The 24,036-nt window shown below is 39.3% G+C and overlaps 1 protein-coding gene across 4 annotated transcripts in view; it reads left to right on the forward strand.

Moving 5' to 3' along the window:
• The window catches only part of HERC4 (HECT and RLD domain containing E3 ubiquitin protein ligase 4), a 31,247-nt gene that overhangs the window by 1,211 nt on the left and 6,000 nt on the right, over positions 1–24,036 (forward strand). Inside the window, exons 2-21 of one of the 4 annotated variants that reach the window (XM_041490052.1) lie at positions 447–594; positions 1,808–2,097; positions 4,783–4,942; positions 5,995–6,071; positions 8,101–8,322; positions 10,327–10,418; positions 11,607–11,737; positions 12,423–12,583; positions 12,945–13,021; positions 15,052–15,176; positions 15,702–15,761; positions 16,245–16,353; positions 16,685–16,874; positions 17,865–18,037; positions 18,996–19,112; positions 20,082–20,105; positions 20,639–20,737; positions 21,903–22,070; positions 22,159–22,302; positions 23,159–23,325. In XM_041490052.1, coding sequence (XP_041345986.1) covers positions 1,872–2,097; positions 4,783–4,942; positions 5,995–6,071; positions 8,101–8,322; positions 10,327–10,418; positions 11,607–11,737; positions 12,423–12,583; positions 12,945–13,021; positions 15,052–15,176; positions 15,702–15,761; positions 16,245–16,353; positions 16,685–16,874; positions 17,865–18,037; positions 18,996–19,112; positions 20,082–20,105; positions 20,639–20,737; positions 21,903–22,070; positions 22,159–22,302; positions 23,159–23,325 — 2,522 coding nt within the window. In that variant the 5' untranslated portion in view covers positions 447–594; positions 1,808–1,871. Of the gene's footprint in view, positions 1–446; positions 595–742; positions 762–1,807; positions 2,098–4,782; positions 4,943–5,994; positions 6,072–8,100; positions 8,323–10,326; positions 10,419–11,606; positions 11,738–12,422; positions 12,584–12,944; positions 13,022–15,051; positions 15,177–15,701; positions 15,762–16,241; positions 16,354–16,684; positions 16,875–17,864; positions 18,038–18,995; positions 19,113–20,081; positions 20,106–20,638; positions 20,738–21,902; positions 22,071–22,158; positions 22,303–23,158; positions 23,326–24,036 lie in introns of those variants that run through there. The other 3 variants (XM_041490049.1, XM_041490050.1, XM_041490051.1) reach the window with 3 other exon arrangements.

The raw sequence follows: 24,036 nt of genomic DNA on the forward strand, positions 1-24,036 counted from the left end.
GGTCCCCTCACGGGGCACGGCCCGAGCGCGCGCCGGCGCTCCGGCAGCGGCCCCGGGCTGCGCGAAGCGTCCAGGCGCTTCCCTGGCGCCGGCCCGCGCCCCGGCGGCACGGGGCGAGCGCGGTCCTTCCCCGGCCGTGCTGGGCGCCGGCACCGGGCAGCCGCCTCACGCGGGGAGCGCCCAGCCGCTGACGGCGCGAGTTGGCTCTGATGGCCACGCACAGGGGTGAAAGAGTGCCGTGATTTGAGATCAAAGTACAGAACTTTGGCTACTGACTCTTAAATGATACAAAACAAAACAACCCCGCCTTCCGTGGAAATACGTATATAGTTCAACAGAAAGGAGAACTTTTATGTTATTTCCCTGCTGGGGATGGAGATAAATCTTGACTATAGAAATCTCGAAGAACTATAGTGATACATCTTTTCTGATTTCTTGTGTTGCAGGTTGAAGCAAGTCACTGCTAGAGATGTGTGACGTGTGCTGTTGCATAGCTATGTCTTAACTGAAGACGTTTGCCTTTCGATGTCCCCTTCTGAATGTGGTAGGATATAGCTAGGGAAATATTTGATCATGCCTCACCTCCTGAGATAGGTAAACAGAATGCAATGTATTTTAAGCTGTTTGGCTGTTTCAGTGCGGTGTTGCTTTTGGGGTTTTTTTATGCGGTCACAAAAATAAGTGCCTTGTTTATTGCCTTTTGTCTTTTGCAGAGAAAAATAGTTTATCCTGTTGTGCTGGCAAGAATTCTGCCCTTTGGTGTACGTAACGCTTAGATGATAACTTAGATGTTGGCTTGCTTCTCCAAGCAGTTTGGAATTTAGGTAGTTTATAGATGTTATGACCCTGCAGAATGTCTTCTAAATAATGGTCACAGATGAAAATTTATAGTAATTTCACATTAGATTACACTGACTTTTAAATTGCTTTGAAAATGCAGGGAAACTTGCTGTTGTGGAAATGTGGTGTAAGTAGTAGTGAAAATATTGTCACCGATTTTTTGTCATATGCACTACTGCAAATGAAAGAGAAGGGCAGCTTTGAATCCTTTCCAAAAAGGTAGAGTTTGTCAGCACAAATACTGATAATTGTAATTTAGGGATTAGGGGCGTGTTTGCTTGGGAGAATTGGTGTATATGGCCTCCTGCTGCTGCAGAGTAACTGGAGCTGTAGCTGCTGTTGATTGCAGTGCAAGACTGGGGACTTGAGTTTCACCTATTTATTTTCTTTTAAATTGTGAGTTCAGTTGACTGCTTGTTGTTTAAATGTAATGACTGACACAGCATGTTGTACTTCGTATTGCATAACTGGATTGATCAGAGCTGACCGCTTTTTTCCAAGCTGTGAGTCAAATGTTGTTTTTGGTGATGATCTTGAGGCCATACACAGTCCATCCTGGAGTCGTGCATCTCCTCAAGTAAAGAAAGTAGCCTGTGCTGTCCCTTTGGAATATATTTGAAGTAGTTTCCACTGGCTGGAGTTGGTTGCAACTGCAAGTTTGTATAAATTTGGATTAGGCATTGAAGAAGTTTTACTAAGAATGATAGTTTAAGTTTTTGAAACAAACTTATGCAAAACCAGTGACCTACACATCTTAAAAGTTGTATCTCAAATGGGAAAGAAAGCATTTTACTGCAGAGTTAATGCAAATCCTGTCCAAGAAAGCAAATCACACTCTTAAAAATTGTTCAGGGTTTTAATACATTGGTATAGAGAAAATGAGCTCATGGATTACATGCTGTATAGAAGGTAATGTAAATGTTGGGGACAATACTGAAAAATGTACATTTTCATTTTTTCTTAACAGCTGCGCAGAAGGAATATTCTAGAAAAGTGAAGTTGGAAGATCTCTGATAAAAAGACGTGTAAACATGTTGTGCTGGGGCAATGCATCTTTTGGACAGCTTGGATTGGGTGGAATTGATGAAGAGATTGTTTTAGAACCCAGAAAAAGTGACTTTTTCCTAAATAAAAGGGTCAGAGATGTAGGATGTGGACTGAGACATACTGTTTTTGTCCTGGATGATGGGACAGTTTATACATGTGGATGCAATGATCTGGGACAACTAGGGCATGAAAAAGCCAGGAAAAGACCCGGTAAGTTTGGAAGTGATGAACTGGGGGGATTCTGTGTCGTGGTGGGTGTGGCTTTTCGTTTTATTGTGCTTCATCAAAGCCAGGATTGCCAGTGTCTGTGCATGGGGCAAATTCATGCACAGCAGTTCTTCCAAGAATGGACATCTTTTTAACTGGAAAAGCATTGCTTGGCTGGGATGGGTTCTTGTGACAGTTGAAAAGAAGCGCTATGAAACATGGCAGTCCCCCCATGTTTTTGCATGCTGTGCAGCTGGACACTGCCACTAGTTTTTATTTCAAGCATGACTGTGGGAGGCTTGGTGACCGTTCTTAATCTCAAGGGGAGCTGGCCTGCTGCAGTCCACGGGTTGGTGTTGTACTTCATGTATTGACTGTTGCAATATGGTGGAAATGAGTATTTGGCGTATCACTGCAGGGAAACATGCAGTTTTTAGTTGTCTAATAGGTGATGTACAGCAGGTCTGATTGAAGCAATGTTCTCTTTTTGTAAGGACTAAAAATAAAACTTTTGATAAAAGACTTATCAGTATATGCAGCGCTACAGGGAGAGGATTTGGAAAAGCCTAAAGGATGCTGTGTAACAGTTCTTTAGACTTTTTTTCTTCCCACCCATTTCAGTGTATGTTTCTGCTCCCTCCTAGTGCAGTTCTGGAGCAGAACTGGGTAAACATCTTGCAGGGACTGACTGCAGAGGAGTGTGCACATGGGCTCCCTTCAGAGCTTGCATGTGAGTCATAGCTGGTGCTGAGAGCCAGGGAACAGTGCTGCTCACTGCTCACAGCACAGCGTAGCAAACTGGAAAGGCTTACTGAGACTTGGTTCTAATCACTCCTAGAGCACTTTCACAACTTGCTTGGCTCAATATTTGCCACAAATTTTTCAAATGGAAACGAGGTGTCATGGGGTGTTTTAGTAGTTCTCCTTTACATAGAGTTTCAGTTTTGGTGCCAATTAAAGATTTTCTTGATTTTTTTTTTTTTTAAAACTAATGTGGACTTCTATTGGGAAACAGTATGTGGGTATTAAAACTGGTAAACTTTAATCCTGTGCAACATCAGCTTCATGAAGAGAAGCTCAGCATGTGTCAAACTTACTCTGACTACTTGTTGCCCACTTCAAAAATTTTGCTGAATTGTCTTCTAGTCTAAAGGTTACAATGAAAATATCTGACTTTTAATTTGCATGACCTTTCATATGTAATGGACCTGCTCTAATTTTTTTTAACATGCTCAGACACATGGGGATTGTAATGTCCTCCCTAATCTTCCTTTCACCCAGAGGTTACTGATAATGCTGCCGAGTGTTGTATGAAGTCAGAGCATTGGGATAACTTCAGTTGCACAGCCCAAAGAGGCTTGGTATCTTTATAGATGGGTGGATGCTCTCTTTTAAATGTGTTTCTGCTAACTGAAGATAATTTTGTTGCTGACTGTGTGTCTTTGCTACCTCCACTGCCTTTCTTCTTTCCTCCTTCTAGAGCTCTACTTGCCCTAGGGACTGCATGGCTGTTCCTTAATCCATTTTAGGCAGTCAGGCTGGCTGGTTCAGCAGCTGGGGGAGATTGCCTGAGCTAATCTGTGTGCTGGTGCCCGAGCTGGAGAGTGCTTCCATGACCTCTCCCACTGGCAGAGCTGTGGGAGGCTCTGATGGGTGAATTGGGGTGGTAACCTCTTTAGTCAGACCAGCTGGATGTAATAAAAAGAACTTATATCTGCTGCCTGTGTTAGTTTATTTTGGAAGCTGAGTGCCTGTCATGCTGCAGATAATGTGAGCTACTGTTGTGAAGCCGACTTGGGCTGGGCTAGGCTGTGTTTAGAGTGCTCGTAACGTTGACAATGCACAGGCTTTTCCAGTGGTGTGCCATTCTTAGGCTGGAATAGAATTTGTGTTTGAAAACTGGGAGTAAAATGTCCAAGTAGTCCCTTATTTAAGGGAACTATTAAAAATTCCAGCCTTAATGACAGGCCCTGATGATATTTCTCTGCTTTACTTATTGCTGAAATGCAAATGTTATTCTGATCACAAGTCATAAGCCCAAAACCAAGCTTTGAGTGTTTCCAAATGCATTGGTGCAGGCTGCTGGGAAAAAAATCAGAGATATTTTAGTGTGTGCTTTTCAGAGGCGTGCACTGTATGTCTAGAAAAATGACTCTTTAGGATCCGTTTCTACAGTATTTTGCATTATAAAGAAGACATTGTGTAGCTCATTGCAAAATCAGTAGCTTTAGTCTGTAATTTGCCCTGCCTTGTTTTGCAGGCTCTTTCTTAATAATGAATAGGTGAATTTAATGTGCTGTGGTGGAATGTTTTCTTTTTACATAATGTCTACACGTGTAGTCATTTGACAATAATCTATTTGACCTCCCTGTTAATTGAGTTTCTGCACTCATTTTCAGATGGCAAGATTAGAAGGATCTGTTAGGATCAAGCTGCAGGTTTTGTGCACTTCTGTGTATTGCTCCAGAAACAGTCATTACTTGGTTACTTCAGGGTGTTATATTTAACTTACTTCTCCTAGAATTGCATGTTTGTAATTTTAAATAAAGGGTGTTTCAGCAGAACTTAGGGGCTTAGTTGAATGTCACGCCAGTTGATGTCTTAGTACTGTGTAAACTGTTTGGATCAAGCCTAGCTTGTTAGTAGCTTTTTTTTTAACCAACTAATTTTATTTATTCCTTTTTTTAGAGCATGTTGGTGCACTGGATGCCCAAAATATTGTAGCTGTGTCATGTGGAGAAGCCCACACTCTTGCATTAAATGACAAAGGTCAGGTATATGCTTGGGGTCTGGCTACTGATGGACAGCTTGGCTTGCCAGGAACTGAGGAATGCGTCAGAGTGCCCAGGTTAAAAATAGTACATAATAATTTGCCTTTTTTAAAAAATAATGTGCTTAAATCACATTGGTTAAGCTATTCTGCTGTTATAGGTTAAGCCATATAAATATAGAAAAGATATATTATCTATGATACTTGAATACTGTGTGTTGACAGTTTCCTTCCTCAGAAAGTCTTGTGAGAAATGTGTTACAGGTGTGCTTGGCTTGATTTGTTGCTTTTTGGGGTGTTTTTGCTTGTTGGTTTTCTTAACCTCCCCTAACAATGAGACTTACATTGGAAAACTAGGATGGGTATTTTAAGAGTGTGAATGCCATTTAAGAGAAGTTAAGGAGAAGTAGAGTGTTAAACTTTCAATTTGAAGAATGTGCATTTGCTGTTCTATCTTCATACTTCAGTTTTCACCCCAAAGCTTTTCAGCTGTGATTGAATAATACACCTTCTAGTTAAAAAAATTCACGTTGGCCAGGGTTGTTTTCAGAATGCCATAAGCATTCCAGCTACCTGAAGTCCACACACAAAAGTAACAATTCCTTGGAACCTTAGTAATTCATGACTATAATATTAAAAATGTTCTATCTGCATCAAATTTAAAAGCCCACAGGCCCTTTAGAAACTTTTTTTGTCATCCCAAGTTGAAAGCATTATTAGTTTTAGTGCACATGTGCATGTATTTGCAACTTCTTAATAATACTGTGAAATATGTGTTATGTCTATAAACTGAAGTTTTGGGAACTGGAAAGTAAGAATGAGGTTCTTCTTGTATTCTGTATTCATTCCTCCATTCAGCTGTGTGAAATTGCCTTCCCAGCACGTGAACCTCCCTAATTCTTCATTATGGACTTTGACAGACTCGATCTATTTAAAAATAAGACAGAACCTGACCTTAAAAGATTTAGAAAAAAAAGCAGTGTTGTCTTCAGATTTTACTAAATGGCGTCTAATTAAAGTTGGGATGTTTAGTATACTTCAGTAAAAAGGATTCACATTTTGTATATTACCCTTTATTTCATACCATGATCTGGTAGCTTAATTCTTTCTCTGTTTTCTTACCCCAATAGAAATATTAAAAGCTTATCAGAGATCCAGATTGTCCAAGTTGCTTGTGGTTATTATCACTCACTAGCACTCTCAAAAGGTAAGCCAAATTCTCCTGAAGTTTTGTGTAATTTCGTACCATGGAGTTCAAAAGTTTTCAAAATATATTTTATCTTTTTTTTTAAGGAAATGTGTTTATTAAACATGCTACCACTTAGCATAGATGGGATTTCAGGTTGGTAGGGCTGTGTAATTTAATGATGAAAGCTTGAATTTGAAAAACAAATGTACAAATGGTGTTGAGTTGTGCTTTTATTTCTTCAGGAGGTGTGTGTGTTGGTTTTTTCTCATCCTCTGGCTTTCATGTGACTTCCTTTTTATTTTGTTTCTTTTTCTTGGCCCCAAATCTTTCTCATCCTGCTGGCACACTGGTGTGTTTTAACCTGTAACCTTAAGTTACTGAGGCTGGCAGGAGTGACTTCCTTATGTGCTTTATTATGGCAAAGCCTCTGGTTTTTGGTGCTTCCATAATTAAAATGCCATGTCACATACAAGCTACCTTTTGAAAGTTTAAATACCTGTCTTCAAATTTCTGCTGGCGCTGTGAGCACATACTTAGATGGCCTCACTTGTACTGTATGTCTGGTCAGTGCAGCTCTCCAGAAACGAGAATGAATTTAAATTTGCTTGTCACTTGTCTCATCACGAGATAGGAGAGTTGTGGCCAAAACTTCCACTTGGGAGAAGTGGCTCCTGAAAAGTGTTAATGGGAACCTCCTAACTCAGAACAAAATTCCAGAATGTCTGTAGTTTGTCAGTGTTTCTTAACAATATGTGTTTAAAATATGAACCAAATAATTGTGGGGAGGCAGGTGTTCATTGTACACTGAATGATTTTTTTTTTTTTTTATCCAGTAGTTTATACTGATTATATGTGCCTGGGTTCTGTATGTGACTCTTCATGGGCTCATATTGAGCATTTCCTGTGCCATTATTCCCAGGCATAATTATCATTATAACTCAAGGGAATGCCTTTGTTCCAGGCAGGCAGAGCTTTAGGAGTAACCCTTTGCCTGAGTTAAGATCTGCAGCAGAAAGCAGCGAGCAGCAGAGTTGTGTTGTCAAGTGTTCTGTTGGTCAAAGGTGCAAGAATGTCACAGGAATTTGTGATTTGAAATTCACTCAATGTTTTAAATAGTTACAGGCTTCAAGTACAGCATCACTGTTTTATTGTGAGGTCATGGATTTTCAGCTCTGTTTCTGTTCTTGATGTGTAGGGCTTTTTGGGTTTAGTTGTTAATATAAATAAATAAAATCTGAGGCCAGTACTCCAGGGGATGGGTTTCATTGTTTCTCCATCTTGATAAAACTGTTACTGGAAAGGTGGAGATGGGAGAGACATAGGAAGTATTTTGAAGGTAACATTGCTCTTGAAATCATCACTTCAGCAAAAGTAAAGTATTTTGTGTTTGGGTGTTGATCTTTAGGATAGTAAATAACGTGGCAAAACATTGGTTGCTCAAGACAGTATTTTATTTTAGGAGCAGACTTAACATCAGTAGGTCTTTGATTGTCATTCTTCAGAATTTTTTTTTCTTTGTTAAGGTATCAAATGACATTATAAACCTTGTGCTTCAGTGACCATGTAATGAAGACAGTATTTAAAAATATACATCTCTTAAATTGTCTGTGAAAATTTAAGCATCTTCCCTTAGAAAACCTTAAATGAGGCTTTTGATTGGAAGTAGGAAAATTTTCCATGTCCAGGGTGCAACTTCAGCAGATGTCTGTATCTGTGCAGTAGTGGAACTTCCCATGGAGCAGTGTCTTGCTTTGAAATAACCAAACTCAGTTGATGTAGCACTGTTGAAACAGGAATGTTAAGAGCAGTTTGGAAGGGTTTGAATGTGATTTAAGTACTTCCAGTCTGATTAAATGCTTGAGTTGAATGCCTGCAAATTACACAAGAATGCTTAGCTTCAGAAGTCAGTAATTTGTATGCATTTTCAAACTCAAAAATTTCTGAAGAGTGACAGTCTAACTTTTAGATTTTCTTACAGTGGATAAATATTGTATTATTAAACTATATTAATTGTATTTCTTTGTTGTTTATTTTTTCCTTCAAACAGGAAGTGAAGTGTTTTCCTGGGGACAAAACAAATATGGCCAGCTGGGCTTAGGTTATGAGTATAAAAAACAAACCTCACCACAAATTATTAAATCTCTGCTGGGAATCCCTTTTGCACAGATTGCAGCAGGAGGAGCTCATAGTTTTGTACTAACTCTTTCTGGAGCCATCTTTGGATGGGGACGCAACAAATTTGGGCAGCTGGGTGTTAATGATGACAATGGTAAGTAAGCATTGCCTCAGGAGAGTCTGATGCTGAAGGGTTTGGGTTGTGAATCCGAGGAGAGCAGTGTTCTAGGAAAGGAGCAGACACACCAAACCTTGCTCAGGGCTGTTGGAGTGTCCCAGTGCCACATGAGATGGCACAGAGGAGGCACAGAGGTGTGTTCCTCACTCAGCTGTTGTGTAGTGAGAATGCTGACTGTGTTATGTTGAAGTGCTTGCCCGTTTCACTTGTATTCTTTCCCTGTTTGACGTCTTCCTGTGATTTAGTGGGATGGAATTGAAATACTGTGCAGTAGTTACAGTTTGAACTGAATTTTATGTGGGTGAAATTGCTTGGCAAAAGCAGTAATCTGTCAAAACTAATTTGGTTGTCCTTAGTAGTCACATTTAGGCCATCTTCATATTTTACTGCCATTTACTTTTACATTCCTTTCTCAGGCCACTTTTAATAATCTGTCACAATTTTTGGCTAACCACTTCCAAAATTTCCTCTGCTAGGTGAATGACACTCAATGATTTTTAGCAAGTGGTTACATTAGACAAAAAATTCTTTCTTTTTTTGGTTGTATTGTGTTATGTGCACAGTATGTGCTCACAGGACTCCACGATGGCAGTGTTCGCTGTCAGGGTCCGCTAATACACAGTTTAGTACTGGATAATCTTTTGATGGTTTCATGAGTTTAGATTTTCTTACTGGTTCATTGTTGTCAACGCCATTTAAAATGGGGAAAATGGGTTGTAATACTCATCTGAATGCCTTAAAAATTGTCACATGCATGTAATAAGAAAATTACAATTATTTTTCAGAAATCCTGGGAGATTTCAGTTGCTCCTACATATTCTTTGGAACGTGTGTAACCCCAGGTTTTCATGTAGCATCACTTCTCAATAAAATCCCTTTTAAATGCCTTCATAGGGTTTCTTGCAGACATGTTAGCATGCCTGACAGGTTTTAAGACACCAGCACTAACATTTTAAAAAATTGCCTTTGTGCAAAGTTGACCAAGTTGCCTTGTCCTAGCGATGGAGGGAAGTTACATTTGCTTCCTGTTTGTTCAGTGCTCTGTTCTCTTATGCAATCAGTGACATTAAACTGTGTGTATAAATATACTTTCCAAACAAGCCAAACTGACACTGATGCCAAGATGATTTTTTGCCTTTTCTTTTATATACCTTCTATATTCTTAGCATTCCTTAAGTATGATAACTTGGCATAGTCCTGCTGTTCTGTCAGGCCAGGCAAACAAACATGCTAAAGGCCTCGGAGCAGGAGGCTGGAAAACCCTAGGCTATCTTGGGAAACCAAGGACCCCTCCAGAGCACACCGTGTAAAATAGAGATTTGGCCCATCCAGGGTTGACTTGCAGGGATGGGGGAATATCACACCATTCATCCAGGCCTCCCACTGGGGCATCCTTGTCAGATATGCTAATTTGTGGGGTGTGTAAATGGCATACGGGATCTACCGTGCGTGTGCGTTGCAGCGCATTCCACCTTGGCCGGTGGTGCACCAGTAAGGATCCTAATTAAATACTGAGCTAAAAACCCCTTATCCCTTAACTGTGTCTGGCTCTCCATTTTTAGGACCAAGGAAAAGGTATCAATACCAACTCAGAGGAACATTTTAAAAACATGAAACACATAAACAATTCATTGAAAATGCAGAAATAATGATCATGTATTTTCTCATGGCCAGTGCCAGGTCTAATGTAATCTTCAGTATTTAGTTGTCTGTGTACTGACATATGATCCTGTGATAGTGAAAGTGAGAGCATGGGCTACAAACTTTTTTCAGTGTCATAGTCCCTTGTTTTTTTTTTTTTTTTTTTTTTAGTAACACTTCCATCTCCAAGATCCATAAACTCAGTCATGGTGATTATGTTATGCTAACAAATTTAAACTGCTTGCTTGACTAGAACCAAATTAGAATAAATAAGCAAAACTATTTGGGTTTTGATTTTCATTGTCAAAATAAGTGACCTTTCTCTATTGAACCTTTTAGACAGGTATGTTCCTACACTGCTGAAGTCCCTGAGAAGTCAGAAGGTTGTTCATATATGTTGTGGAGAAGATCATACTGCTGCCCTTACAAAGGTACAGAACTTAGAGAAATGTTTATGCTCCAATTTTTTTAATGTTTCCAGGAGAAGATGCTACATGAACAGGAAATAATAAACTAAATTCTGAGTAAAATTTCTTGTAAATATATGGGATTGAGTTGAGGAAAGATTGGAAGAATGGTTAAATATTTGAGAAGAATTACCAAATACAAGAAATCTTTCATTCTAAATGCTTATTTTCCTTTTTCATGCATAGAAGTTAACTTCAAACTTACTTTAAAAATGATGGGCTGGGTTGAGATACTGAATGTACTGTGAATGTTAGTAGAGATTGCCACCCATGTGTATGGCTCCACTGACCCCTGCAGAGCCAGGGGCTGACACACCTTTTGTAGGCAGTACTCTGTATATGTGTGAGCATTCTCCAAGTCCTTCTGAGGTTCAGAAGAACCTGGCACTGTTTGCTGTCCTGAGGCTATTGGGTTTCTCAGTGGATGCTGCAGTTTTGGTGATGGTTTCCAGCTGAGGGCCTGGCTAATGCAGAGTAGAGTTGAAAGAAACAGATTCACAATTTCAAAGCATCTGAAAATGGCAGGTTTCAGAGTTGTTGTGAGGTAAGGTGTATAACTTCTGAAAATGTTTCTGGTTTAAACATTGAAGGTGTTGGTTAATGTCTTGGTTAATCAAAACAATTTTAGAAATTACTTGCATTACAACAATGTTGAAATTTCTTATTTCTTAATGCTTTCAAATAGTGAGGCTGCTTCAGTTATGCTGTGTATCATCTGCTGAGCAGGACAGCTTCCTGTTTGCTAATCACTTCAAAATTTGTATTCAGAGTTTCAAAGCCAAAGTATACTTCTTAATAATGGGAGTTTGTACATGGGTGAAGTTCATCAAGAAAACTGGAAAAGAGGGAAAATGAGGGTTAGTATCTATAAATGAGATAAGTTAATGGCAGGACTGTTGTATGATAATAAGGAAATTAGATGAGTCTGATTTAACACAAGTGAGGTAATATTTCATAGCTGTACCACATTTTCATAACTCAAATTAACTTGTGACTCCTCTGTGTCTCAGGACCCTGTTGTGCCCTGTATATTTTCTGTCCTTCCTCTGCAATGCCAAGATCACCAGAAAAGATTTATTAAACCCTTATTTCTGTGAAGTTTCTTGTTCTGAGATATACGATCACATTAATGTAAAAAATTTATTTGTTTAGGAAGGTGGGGTTTTTACATTTGGAGCTGGAGGCTATGGTCAGTTGGGTCATAACTCTACCAGCCATGAGATAAATCCAAGGAAAGTTTTTGAGCTTATGGGAAGCGTTGTCACACAAATCACCTGTGGCAGGTAAGGTCTATTATTTGCTACCCCTGTGATTCTTACACATAACTTGTTTTGTATAAAACTTTGTATCTATTGCAATATGAAGTGGAGGTTTTCTTACCCTTTGTGGTCAGGGAAGACAAAACGACCCCTAACAAAATATATTTAGTGACGTTTTGGGGTTTCTAAAAGCATTCATAGAAGAGCTAAAGGAAGTTTAGTACATTTGAGAGGCTGTGATTTTCTAAACTGGCAATGTGAACAATAGTGTGAGGTGTGAAAGAGTTTGTTGCTGTCACTTCATTTCCTGTTGAAGAACAAGTGTGTTTGGAAAGTACAAAATAGTTGACACAAATTCCCAGCTGGTTCTTCATAGGCTTGTGATAGGAGAGGGAGCATCTGGAGCTGAGCAGGATGGGAAGGGAAAGGAGGTGCAGGCAGTCTCTAGACATTCATTTCTGATATGCTCTAAAGGTCAGACAGGGGCTAAGCACTGGCAGCTCCATTCTGGGAACCTTTCCATGAGAAAAGGAGGATTGCCTATTGGAGTGTAAATGGAATATTGCCAGTGGCAGGGCATTGCAGGAGAGCAGTGGAGTGTAGGGTATGACAGGACCTTTCACACACTGCTTAGCACAAGCCCTGGCCAGGCCTGCACAAAGCTTGTTCTAATACTTAGGTTTGTGTTACTGAATTCTCTTTGCCCTAGGCAGCACACCACTGCATTTGTCCCTTCTTCTGGAAGAATTTACTCTTTTGGACTGGGGGGCAATGGGCAGCTGGGTACAGGGACCACCAGTAACAGGAAAAGTCCCTTCACAGTGAAAGGAAGCTGGATTCCCTTTAGTACTCAGCGCCCGATGAGCCCAGGTAAGCACCAGCTGATGTATTTACTGCTTGGTTGCCTGTTCCTTTGTAGTGGCTTAAAATTCTTGAGACTTAAACTGATTGTGGGCTGTAATCATTTTTCCAAAACAGTTTGATTCCGCTGTTCCTGCTGGAGGAATTGCATGCCTGTGGCTGGTGGGTGAGGGCCTCTGGTAGTGCTAGACCTAGGACTTACCTCAGAGAAAGATTGTCTTTACCATTGTATCACTTAACTAGTGTATCAGTGTATTGTATCAAGGTTCTGCCACAAGGGAACCTTTTTGTAACCCAGTGTTGATTGCAGTATCTTAATCATTTTCAATTTCCCGTTTTCACAGTGGTCTGTTTTTTATTCCTATTGCAGACAGTGAGGAGTGCTACTGTGTAAAGAGAATTTTCTCTGGTGGGGACCAAAGTTTTGCACACTACTTTTATCCACAGGTAACAAATTAAGTGTAATTTGGTTCCAAAGCTTGTGAAAGTTGGATTTTAGTTTTTTGGATGTGTTTTAAATGATTTTGATGTTGAAGGTGCATGTGACTATATTGTAAAGTTTGTTGGAGCAGTGTGGAAGCAAAAGGCACTAAGTTATGGTAGCAGCTGGAGGACTTGGATCCAGTTAGTGTGTGTTAGCTGTCAGGAAGCTCTTGAGACTTTTTTGGCATAAGCTTTTTTCTTGATGGATGAATGCACTTCTTTTCATGTCATAAGGGAAGAATTGATTGAATATTTGAGCTCTTTGCTCCTTGTCCAGTCCTCCTCAAACCTCCTCCACAGCAGCAGCTTTGGTGTCTTCTGCTCTGTAGCCATTTAAAAGCACCAGAGTGGTAAGGAAACAAATGGAGCTTTTTGCTAAAAATTACTGCTGGTGACATCGTTTGTTATGTCAGTTTTATCATAGTCTTAAAGCTTACATTTTAAAGTAACAAGAATTGATCTGTTTAAGTTCTAGTACGTAAAAGAGTCTAGAAGGACTTTACTGTAAAAGTGGCAATGTGGAAGTGTGATGGAAAGAAAATGCTATGGGAGGGTGAGCTGGGAGATAAAACCAAGGTGAAGATTCATGAGACTGTTTCCAGTACAGCTCAACAGATACTAGACCATAGGGATTAATTAAGCATCAATAGTTGAGTATGTAGGATAAAAACTAGTTTGGACACAAGGGAAAATGGATTTTAGTGGGGAAGCATGTTTATGAAGAAAAGCTAACTACAAGTCAGACTTGCAGCAGTGCTTTGTGCTCACAGCCTGTTCTGGTTGTACAGAATCAGCAGTTTTTCTAGGATTGACTTGTTGGATTCTTTGTCTAAATTCTGATAGAGTTTGAACCATTGCTGCATTTGAGAGAAACTTGCTTAGCAGGTGTAAACTGGGAAATTGCTTATAATAGAAATCAAAACTTGTCTATTAAAGCTTCCTTAATAACTTCATGTGCAATTTTCATAATTACTGGAGTAGTTTCTGACTGACTAATTGAGGTGAACTGGAGACTGTATGAATGCAGTTATTGTGGCTTGTTCTGTACAAAAGGTATTAGCAGCATATGAACTTTGATGCTGCAGAAGTATCCCTTTTAGTAGTCTTTGGTTTGGTAATTTGTGTTGAATTCTTCCAAAGTTCTGTGTGTACTGTACCCCTGGGGGTTGTGTGTCCCTGCCAGTTAAAGGGTCCCAGCCACAATCCGTTGTCTCAAGTCAGTTTTTGGGCTGCTCATTTCCCTGAGTTGTTTTCTTTGGCTGGATAGAAGGGAAATGGCAAAAGTGTTCCTCAACCTGGTGCTGTGGGATGGGATCAGAAGTGCTGATTTTTGGCAGCAGATGGTCATTGTCACACTGAGTCAGCTCAATGTCAGATGGCACCCTCAGGAGGAATGTTTTCTCTTGATAGTTTTATCTTGTTTTTGGTGCTATTTGCCATCTCTTTTTGAACCAATGCTCCTACTGAAAACAATGATCTTGCTTCTCCTCCCCTTTACTATTACAGCTCTTAGCAGAATTCATTTTATATGAGCAGCACTTCCAAATGCAGCTCCTCTGCTGATGCAGGGCATGTTCACAGAAGCATGATCATTCTCAGAGGAGCCTGATAGAAGTGGGGTGGAAGAACATCTGTCTGAAAAATGGAATGGCTCCTTTCCTGTGCGCTCACAGCTTGGCAGGGAGCTAAGTGGCTCCTGGTGGCTGCAGGGGAGATGCTTGCTGCTCACATCTAAAGCACAGTTAGTGTTCATCATGAAGACAAGAATGTGTAGGGAGTTGCCGTTTAGCAAGGTGTGTGAATTAACACCTAATGGAGATGGTTTTAGTGTGTGCTCTGCTTTCACAGGGAGTGCAGAACTGTTAAACACAGACCATTTCACTGCAATAGTCTGGGTAGGCAAATTGTCAGCTAAGACAGCTCGACCTTGGCTGATTTTCTGGAAATCAATTTTATGTGCCTCATTCTTTTTGTTTTCTTTAAAATTTATTTAGAACATGGTGCCACCAGATGATTTTAGGTATCCTGACCTTTTCAAGCAGATCTGGACTGTGAATGAAACATTTATTCAAAGATTGCTGAGTTTCCCATCTGGAAGACTTCCTCTAGAGATAACTAAGTAAGTGATGTAAGCGAAAGAAGTAGTCTTTGGTGATTCTGCTTGTGAATTGAGCATTAATGGGGCTTTGGGCATACATAGCAGAGCTATTTGTAATTAGAGGTTTTATGACATGCAGAGCTCTTGCTGTGCTTTCATTGTTGTGCTTGTTGATTAGTCTAGATCCTTGAGACTGTGTCATCTCTGGTCCGGTTTAGATGACTATAAAAAATGAAATTAAGTATCTAATTGCACATTGAAAAATAGCAATACATGTTAAGGAATATGAGAACAACTCAAAGATCATTGCTTCTATTTTAATAAGAGTATGCAAAGCAATTGAATGCAAGACTTGCTGTGATTTGAACTGTCTTAAGTGTTGAGTCTTGAGTGGAAGTTTAGTCTAGTGTTGTTTAGTCACATTTGAGTAAGAGTCCCATCCTTTGCATAATGCAATTCATTAGGGATTAAATACAGGCATTTTTATTGCAAATGCTAATTTTTAAAAGGAAAACCAAATGTAACATTACATGTGACCAATTTCAGTGAAATTGATGGAACGTTCTCCTCTGCTGGGTGCCTGAATGGGAGCTTCTTGGCATTGAGGTAAGTGGGTGGGTTTTTAAGTGTTCCTGTGGACAGCATTAGTGGTGGCTGCCTTCCTGGTGTCCCTTGTGTCAGCTGGGACACCTTCCCAGGGTTTCCTGTCTCAGTGGTGCTCTGATACCCTCTGTTGAAACTCCTGCTTCTTTCCTGCCCTGTGTTTTGTCAGCTGCCCCAGTGAGAATGGCTCCAGCCTGTCTTGGCTGCTGCCATGTAAGCCAGCAGAGCTCATCCCATTTGTCAGCCACAGGTTGTTGCTAATTCCAGGGCAGTTCATTGCATGGACTGGTTTACATCCAAATCTTTTTGGCTGATTTTCTTGCGGTTAGAGGAGATTTTTTCTGGTTGTTTCTAAGGTGATATAAAACATGGAAGTCTGATAGATTTTAAATCCTTAGTCAGTAGGTCTAAAAGTTAAGGGATAGAAGTCTTGAGTTGCTGAGAACATAGGATTCAATCTTTCTGGTTTTTTCTTTCCTGCAGCAGTGATGATCATTACAAAACCAGCGCTAGATTCTCAGGGGTTGACATGAATGCTGCTAGGCTACTCTTTCACAAACTCATACAGCCTGAGCATGCTCACATATCACAACAGGTTTGTGCTGTGTATTTTCTTTACATTTTTGGATTATCTTTCTGGGTTACAGCTCTCCAGAAATACTACTGTTATGCTTGGTATAACCCTGTAAATAGGTGCATTTGCTCAATAGTATATTGACTGCAAAAGTGTGAAACCATGTTTTGTTGTGACAATTAGGTGACACATCAGCATATTCTATTTTAATATTTACTGTCATTTTCTAAATGTAAAATAGTTTTCACTGAAGCTCTTAATTATTGTATTTTAGATTAGTTTTCGTATACATGGGCATTTGTTTAAAATCTCAATTGTATTAAAATAAACAGAATTTTCTGATGTGCTGTAGGTGGCAGCTAGTTTGGAAAAGAACCTTATTCCCAAATTGACCAGCTCCTTACCAGATGTTGAAGCTTTGAGGCTGTATCTCACTCTACCAGAGTGCCCACTGATGAGTGATGAAAACAATTTCACAACGTTAGCTATTCCTTTTGGAGCAGCTATTCTGAACCTAGAAAAAGCTCCTCTGAAAGTTCTTGGTAAGAAACTGAATTTTTACTGTTAAAACTAAGGATCTGCAGATGCAAATGTACAGAACTTCCATCAGGGAAGACCTGGCCTTGGCAGCACCTGCTGTGTATTTACAGTTCCCTACAATTCCCCAGTGAGAAAGTTAAGGCTTAACATTGCTTGGTGTAAGAAAACACTTATTCTGTTGCTTCAGGGTGAGTTAACAGGCCATCCCTGTGAATTCATCTGGTATTGTAGTTTTTGGAGTGATGCCATTTGGGAGGAATTAAACTGTGTAGTTCAGTGTAATTGATATGTGTCTTTGCTCTTTAAAGTGAAAAGTATGTGGTCAGACAGCTAACAAGCTCTGAGCAATTTACAGAAGTGTTGCAGAGCAGATGTTAAATTGTCTTGGTTGTGACTGCAGCACCTGTTCTGAGTTTCTGAGGCAGTGGATCTTTTCTTGCTGGTGCCAAGATGTGGTCTTCAAATATGCAGCTGAGAGTAGTTCTGGTTTTTTAACTCTACTTCTTTACACTTTCTGGTTGTGACTCAGCTTAAAGAAATTCAGCTTAAAGAATTGTTTTTGGAATATTTTGCTTTTAATTGGTTTCTTTTTGAGAGGTTACTTTCATTTTCCTCAGTCATGCTTTGCCTTGTAATCTCACTGTGGTTTTTTCAAGTAGTTTTTGGTGAGAGTAAAGAAAAGCAGACTGACAGTTTTTTGAGCTCTAGATCCTTTTCCATCATTTTCTATTGCTCTCACTACTGTTCACTTAAGATTTCAGGTTTTGAGCCATCTTTTCTTATCCAATGTTACGTTGTGACACTGTCTGGATGAACAGACTTCAGGGGACTTAGATTGGATGTGTAACAACAGCACATTTGTTGTGCTGCAGCTTTTTTTCCGAGTCTGTAGTAACTGATGCTTATGCTTTCTAGCCAAACATGTTAAGAGGATAACATAACAGTGTGGCAGTGACAAGTACTAAATTTACGTGTTCACCGTGTGTTGACAGAAAATTGGTGGTCTGTACTTGAACCTCCCTTGTTCCTCAAGATAGTGGAACTCTACAAGGATGTCGTAGTGCACCTTTTGAAGCTGTGCAAGATGGGCCTTCCACCTTCTGACAGAAGAATACTCACCAATTTCCTACACACAGCCTTCAGAGTTCTGGAAATACTGCACAGAGTACGTTTGTGGCATTTCTGAACAGGTCCTTGGCTGCTTGGCTTTGTCAGCATCTCTGTGCTGGGTACTTGGTAGAAGCTAAGTTACCCATCAGTGTGAAAGATCAGAATTGCATCTACAGAAATATCTGTAGTTGTTCCATCTGCGCCTATGAATCATGGGGATTCTGGATTCCAGTCTGACATGATGATGGAATTAACTATTTTTTGGGAACACAGAGTTACCCAGTCATTTGCATCTGTGAGGGTATGGATTAAAGTGAGAGGGGAAAAAAGGGGTGACAGCTCTGGGATATTTCACAAATTGATTAACTGGTGGTTTGGAGAGGGATGTGGGAGGTGCTTGTGAAAAATAGGCTTAGATTATCTGGTTATTAAGGCAGGATCTTTATCTTGCTGCTTTGCCACTTAGCAGTCCTTGGGAAAAGAAGTGTGTATTAGGAAAATGTGGGTGCTTCTGGATTAAAATTATACTGTAGAGACAAGCTTCTGTATAAAGTTACTTTCCCCACATATGTCTTTTTTTTAAGCTTATTGTTTTTAAATGGAAACTGTTGCTCTGCTCACAGGTAATAGTGTTCATACTATAACTGAGACTAGAGTTATTGAATCATAGCTCTTAAACCTGTGTGAATGCAGGAACAGGAATTTATTCCCTTGTGTACATGAATATGTGTATTATCACTGTTCCACTGAGGTCATATCATGTTTCAAAGTGGCAGCCCTCTTATGCAATACTGTAGTGCAGTTAATTGTGTTTTCCTTCACTCTTTGATGGGATTTTGAATAGTCCATGTATCTGTGTCTTTTAACATTGTTTTTTGCTTTCTTGTAGGCACTGTTGTTTTTCTAGAATTTTTTTGGTAGCTGGGTATCTGTGGCTGACATATGAAATGCTTGAAAAACATGGAAAAATATCCCTTTGAAAGCTAATAAAAAAATAAATTGCACTTCCTTAGGTAAATGAAAGAGGACAAGTTATACAGTATGACAGATTTTACATTCATGAGATACAAGATTTGATAGATATCAGAAATGACTATGCCAACTGGTTCCAGCAGCAAGTATTGGGAATGGTAAGTTGTGTTGATTTTTGTTTGGATTTTTGTGGGTGTTTTCCTCCCATGTTTTCTTTGTTTTATCCCTTTAAAGAAATCCACAGATTCTCTAAGCCTGGGAACTTATTTTCATAAAAATACCTTCACAGATGAGCAGTGCTGAACAGACTCGTGTCAGGTCCTGGCTAAGGAGGAATTGTTAAGAAGGTGTTTTTCTTCTAGGGTGTCATTCTTAGGCCTGACACTGCTCAGTATTTGAATCTGTCAGTTAAAAAGTGATTCAGAATGCTGTCACTGAAGATTTGCTATGTCAAAAAAGTTAGGAATGTAATAATCCACAGTAGGAAAACATCCAGAATCATCTGAATTGCCATTTTAGGCAGGTCCAGTCAATGAGAAAGCTGCAGCTCTCTTGGATAATGAGTGCAGCAGGAGCTACAGGGGCAGATAACTGATGGAATTTTCTACTTTGAGTCTAGCAGCCACAACTGAGATAATTAATTCCTGCATCTGTAAACAGAAGAGTGCTAAGTGGAAGCAAATTAATGACTGTGCAGAGAATTAGTGAGTTGGATAGGTTTTTGCCACAGTTCCTTGACTTTAGCTTTGAAAGAATATTGTAAGTAATTGAATAAGTTTTCTCTAGCCACCCATATTTTATTATTTTGCAACAGTACCAGCAGATGTCATTAATTAATGTGTGGAAGTAAGCATTTTAAGTGTGTAATTTTGTGCATCCAAGCAAACATGATACTTTAACAGCCCTGTTTTTAAAGACTGATAAACAGGGTGTTGAAAGACAAGCTTGTATTTAATAAATGAATTAGAATGTTTATGGTTAATGTTTATTTCTCAGTAAACCTTCTCTTGGGGGGAAGCAGTAAATAAATATTTTTAAATTCTACGTCAGAGATGAGTAATTAATGCAGACACTAATGCTGCTTTTTCATCTTAATTGTTGCTACCTTTGTGCAAATGCTGTCATAGGATGTCAACCATGGATTAACTGAGGTAAGATTGGATGCAATCTGATTTCTTTTGAAGAATGTAAGGAAATCAGAAATGTTAAGGATTGTCTGCTGTGTTCTGTTGGGAGTAAAGCTTCAAATTAGCCATGGCTGTAATCTGAAAAAAATCTTTGCGGTGCAAAAATATGTAATTGTCTGTATTGCAAATTTGGAACAGTGCTTGGAAGAAAGGGCTACTTCTAGCTGCAATAACAGTTCTGAAGTGAAAATGTGCTAAGTGAGAGTGTCATTTGTGCCTGGCTTGATTTGGTTTGACTTGATTGATTTTTGTTGACTTGATTGACTTGATTGAGTTTTGTTGGGGTGTTTTTTTTGTTTGTTTCTGGTTGAAGTACTAAACAATTAAAATTTTACTTAATGTTCCTAAGATGCTTTTTTTTCTGCATTGATAAGTCAAGGTTGAGTTCTCTTTCCAGTAAAATAGCTGTATTAAGTGATTGCTATTGTAAAGGTTTTTTTAACCACGATTGTGGCTCTTGAATAAGCTGAGCTATGACATGGTTCTTTTCATTGCAGTTAACAGATATTCCTGTTATAATTTGCACATACCCATTTGTATTTGATGCCCAGGCAAAGACAACTCTCTTGCAAACAGATGCAATCATACAGATGCAGGTAGGAGGCTCAGTTTTTAATGGTATGGATTCATTATTTTTTCCCTGGGGACCTTGGGGGTTCCTCTTGTTTTTTTTTTTCTGTTTGGCTGGTTGGTGGTGTTGGTTTGGGGTTTTTTTGTTGTTGTTGTTTGGCTGGTTGGTTTTTTGTTTGTTTGTGAATTTTTTTGCTTGTATTTTTTGTTGTTGGCTTTTTGAGGGTTTTTTTTTTTTAAACTCTGTGTAATTTGTCCCCCATAAAATCAAGGATTAGTTTTCATCTTGGGGTATGCACATGATAGAGGGTAGTGGGTTTGGGATCACATTGAAATCAGGCTGTTTTGTAGTTGCCATACATTTCCAAGGAACTTCTTTTCCTTTCAGTAGTGAGATGGCTTTTTTTTGTGTTATCAACCCATAGTACAGGTACAAAACCCCAAAAAAAACCCAAACAGCCCAAATAGACAAACATAAAACCCCAAGCACCACCCACAACCAAAAAACAGCCCCACCTCCCATATGAGCAGACTTGGAATATTACCTGGGTCATTGATCTGAGTCTGAAAATAACCAGATGATGTAAGTCATGCTCAAGTAGTGGGTTTGTGTAGGAAAATACTACCTTGCTCTTAATTAATAATAAATGTCATTTCATGTGCCTTTAAAAATGTATATGCACAGTCAGTAACCAACATTGCATGGATTCAGGGAAATGTTCATGTTAAATGTTTCTGTTAACAATATTAAATAGTATTAAAACACACAAAGGCTCAAGAGTTCTCTCTCATATTCACAACATTTGCAACAGCATTTTCTTTTTCAAACAATTTTAATCCAGAAATCATGCAAGTTAAATAAATTGCTTTTCATGCTGTGAATTAGTTTTTAATGTATGTTTGGTTTCATGCCAGATTTATATTAAACAGCTTACTCTTTGTTAGATGAAATGCAGGATCTTTTTGCTTCCTTTTCTTATCCAAGGTATTTTGACTGGAATGTCAAAACCTGAGTTCTTATACTTCCCTGAGAGCAATGGGTAAAGGAAAAATGTTTCCTGAGGAAAGGAATGCAAAGAAAACTTGGGCAAATTCAGTACTCTTGTACTAGTTCTTCCCATCTGCACTTGTGCAGACAAGGCTGCTGGACAGTTGATACTGACAGGAGATTTTCCCTTTGTTTTCCTGCAGATGGCTGTTGATCAGGCCCACAGGCAGAATTTGTCTTCTCTCTTCCTGCCAGTGTTTGAGTCTGTCAATCCCTGCCTGATACTGATGGTCCGGAGGGACAACATAGTGGGGGATGCTGTGGAGGTCCTCAGGAAAACAAAGAACGTGGACTACAAGAAGCCCCTCAAGGTATCACAGGACATGCTGCTCAGAGTGATGGAAGATGTTTTGGACAAACCTTGCTGTGCAGTTCAGTGCTCATTGAGTTGTGTTTCAGGTTATTTTTGTAGGGGAGGAAGCTGTCGATGCTGGAGGCGTTCGCAAAGAATTTTTTTTGCTCATCATGAGGGAGTTGCTAGATCCCAAGTATGGAATGTTCAGGTATTACGAGGAGTCCAGGCTGATCTGGTTCTCTGATAAGGTAGGCTGTGGTCTGTATTCACTCATTTAAACTTACAGTATTTATATTAATAATATATCAACATAGTAGTTTGTGGTAGTTTCATTTCAAGAATAGGAGCTGAAGCAAGTATTCTCAAAAAAAGTTGAGTTTTTTTGGTCATTGTTAGATCAAAACTTCTCCCATTCCTTGTTTACTCCATACTCATTGTCCCCAGCCCACCAGGTTTTTTAGGAAGAAGTAGCCAGAACAAACTGATTCCAAGGACAGAATCAGGAAATCAAGGTGGCAGAGACAAATTCTAGAGGTGGCCTGTTGAACAGGTCTTCCTGTGTGCAGTTGCATTTAGGGGTGATAGGTGCTCGTGGAGTTGTACTTTCTTGGAAGGTTTGATCCCTGACTTTTGAGTCATCTTTCAGAGAACACTGAGTGGGATGGCTGAATCCCAAATACCTGAATATTTACATTTCCACGTGTGTTTAAAGCCCTGGTAATTAATTCTGAGGGTTCAATAGTGAACTCTTCCCTCTTCCTCCCCAAGATAATTTTTTTTTTAATTGACTTCTTAAATCACTGTGTAGTGCAATAGGAAGTCACCCACAAAACCAGAGCCTTAGTGCAGTATGGGTCCCTTGTGTAACACAGAAGATGTTGCAGCTCAGCCTTTTTAATTTTAAGTAGAAAGGATTCTGTTCCCTTGGATTTCAGTCTCAGCTGGTTAAACTTTGTCCTGTTTTCCTTGGTACTTACAGATACATACATATTTAAAGAAAATATTAATTAAATTGACCTAGATTGTACTGTACGCTTCTTCCTGGTCTACAAGGTTAAAATAACTTCTTTATTTTAAACCGTTTTGTCTGTTTTCTGTTCTTAGACCTTTGAAGACAGTGACTTGTTTCATTTGATTGGTGTTGTCTGTGGGCTAGCAATATATAATTTTACTATTGTAGACCTTCATTTTCCTCTGGCTTTGTACAAAAAGCTATTGAATAAGAAACCATCCCTGGATGACTTAAAAGAATTGATGCCAGATGTTGGCAGGTAAGCAAGCAAGAAAAATGGGTGTTGGTAGGAATTAATTTTGAAATCATCATTTTCCTCTAAGAACATAACATTTCTTTTCCACAGTCACTGGGTAAACAGCTCAGAGTAAATTGCAGCTATTGTGTCATTTGATACATTTGACACTTACTGTTGTTAAAGACCTGTGTCTCAGTGCTTGGTGTTAGTGATTGTCTCTTCTGTTTTATGATCCTACAAGAGTTTTAGGGGGGGAAAAAAGCCCCTTGAAATTCAAACCCTTTGAGCTTTAGCCACTAATTTTATAAGCCTAAGTGTGAACATAGTTTCAGTTCTAAATTAAATCCATCAAGAAAATATTTTTGCTTATTTCAGGAACAAATACATGCTAAATATTTACTTTTGACTAGGGATTTGAATAGGACTCACTAGCAGGTAAGAGGCTCAAATGAACAGAACAGGATGCTTGATTGCCTCAGTGTTGTGGATGCCAAAGTTTTCAGATTCAAGGAGAAATCAAAGGTGTTAATGGAAGAGCCAGTCAGTGTTTTTTAAGTACCAACTGCTCCTGCTTTGGGAACCCCTTAGCTGAAGTCTTAAGACAGGAATGTTCTGTCTTCACCCCATGGGATAACCAAAAAGAAATGATTGCTTGGAATTTCCCAGCACTACACAAGGTGCAAGTCAATAAGATAATGAATGAAATAACAGTGGAAAGATACTTCTTAAATT

Source organism: Pyrgilauda ruficollis, unplaced genomic scaffold (assembly GCF_017590135.1).
Source record: "Pyrgilauda ruficollis isolate IOZ18807 unplaced genomic scaffold, ASM1759013v1 scaffold98, whole genome shotgun sequence".
Lineage (NCBI taxonomy): Eukaryota > Metazoa > Chordata > Aves > Passeriformes > Passeridae > Pyrgilauda > Pyrgilauda ruficollis.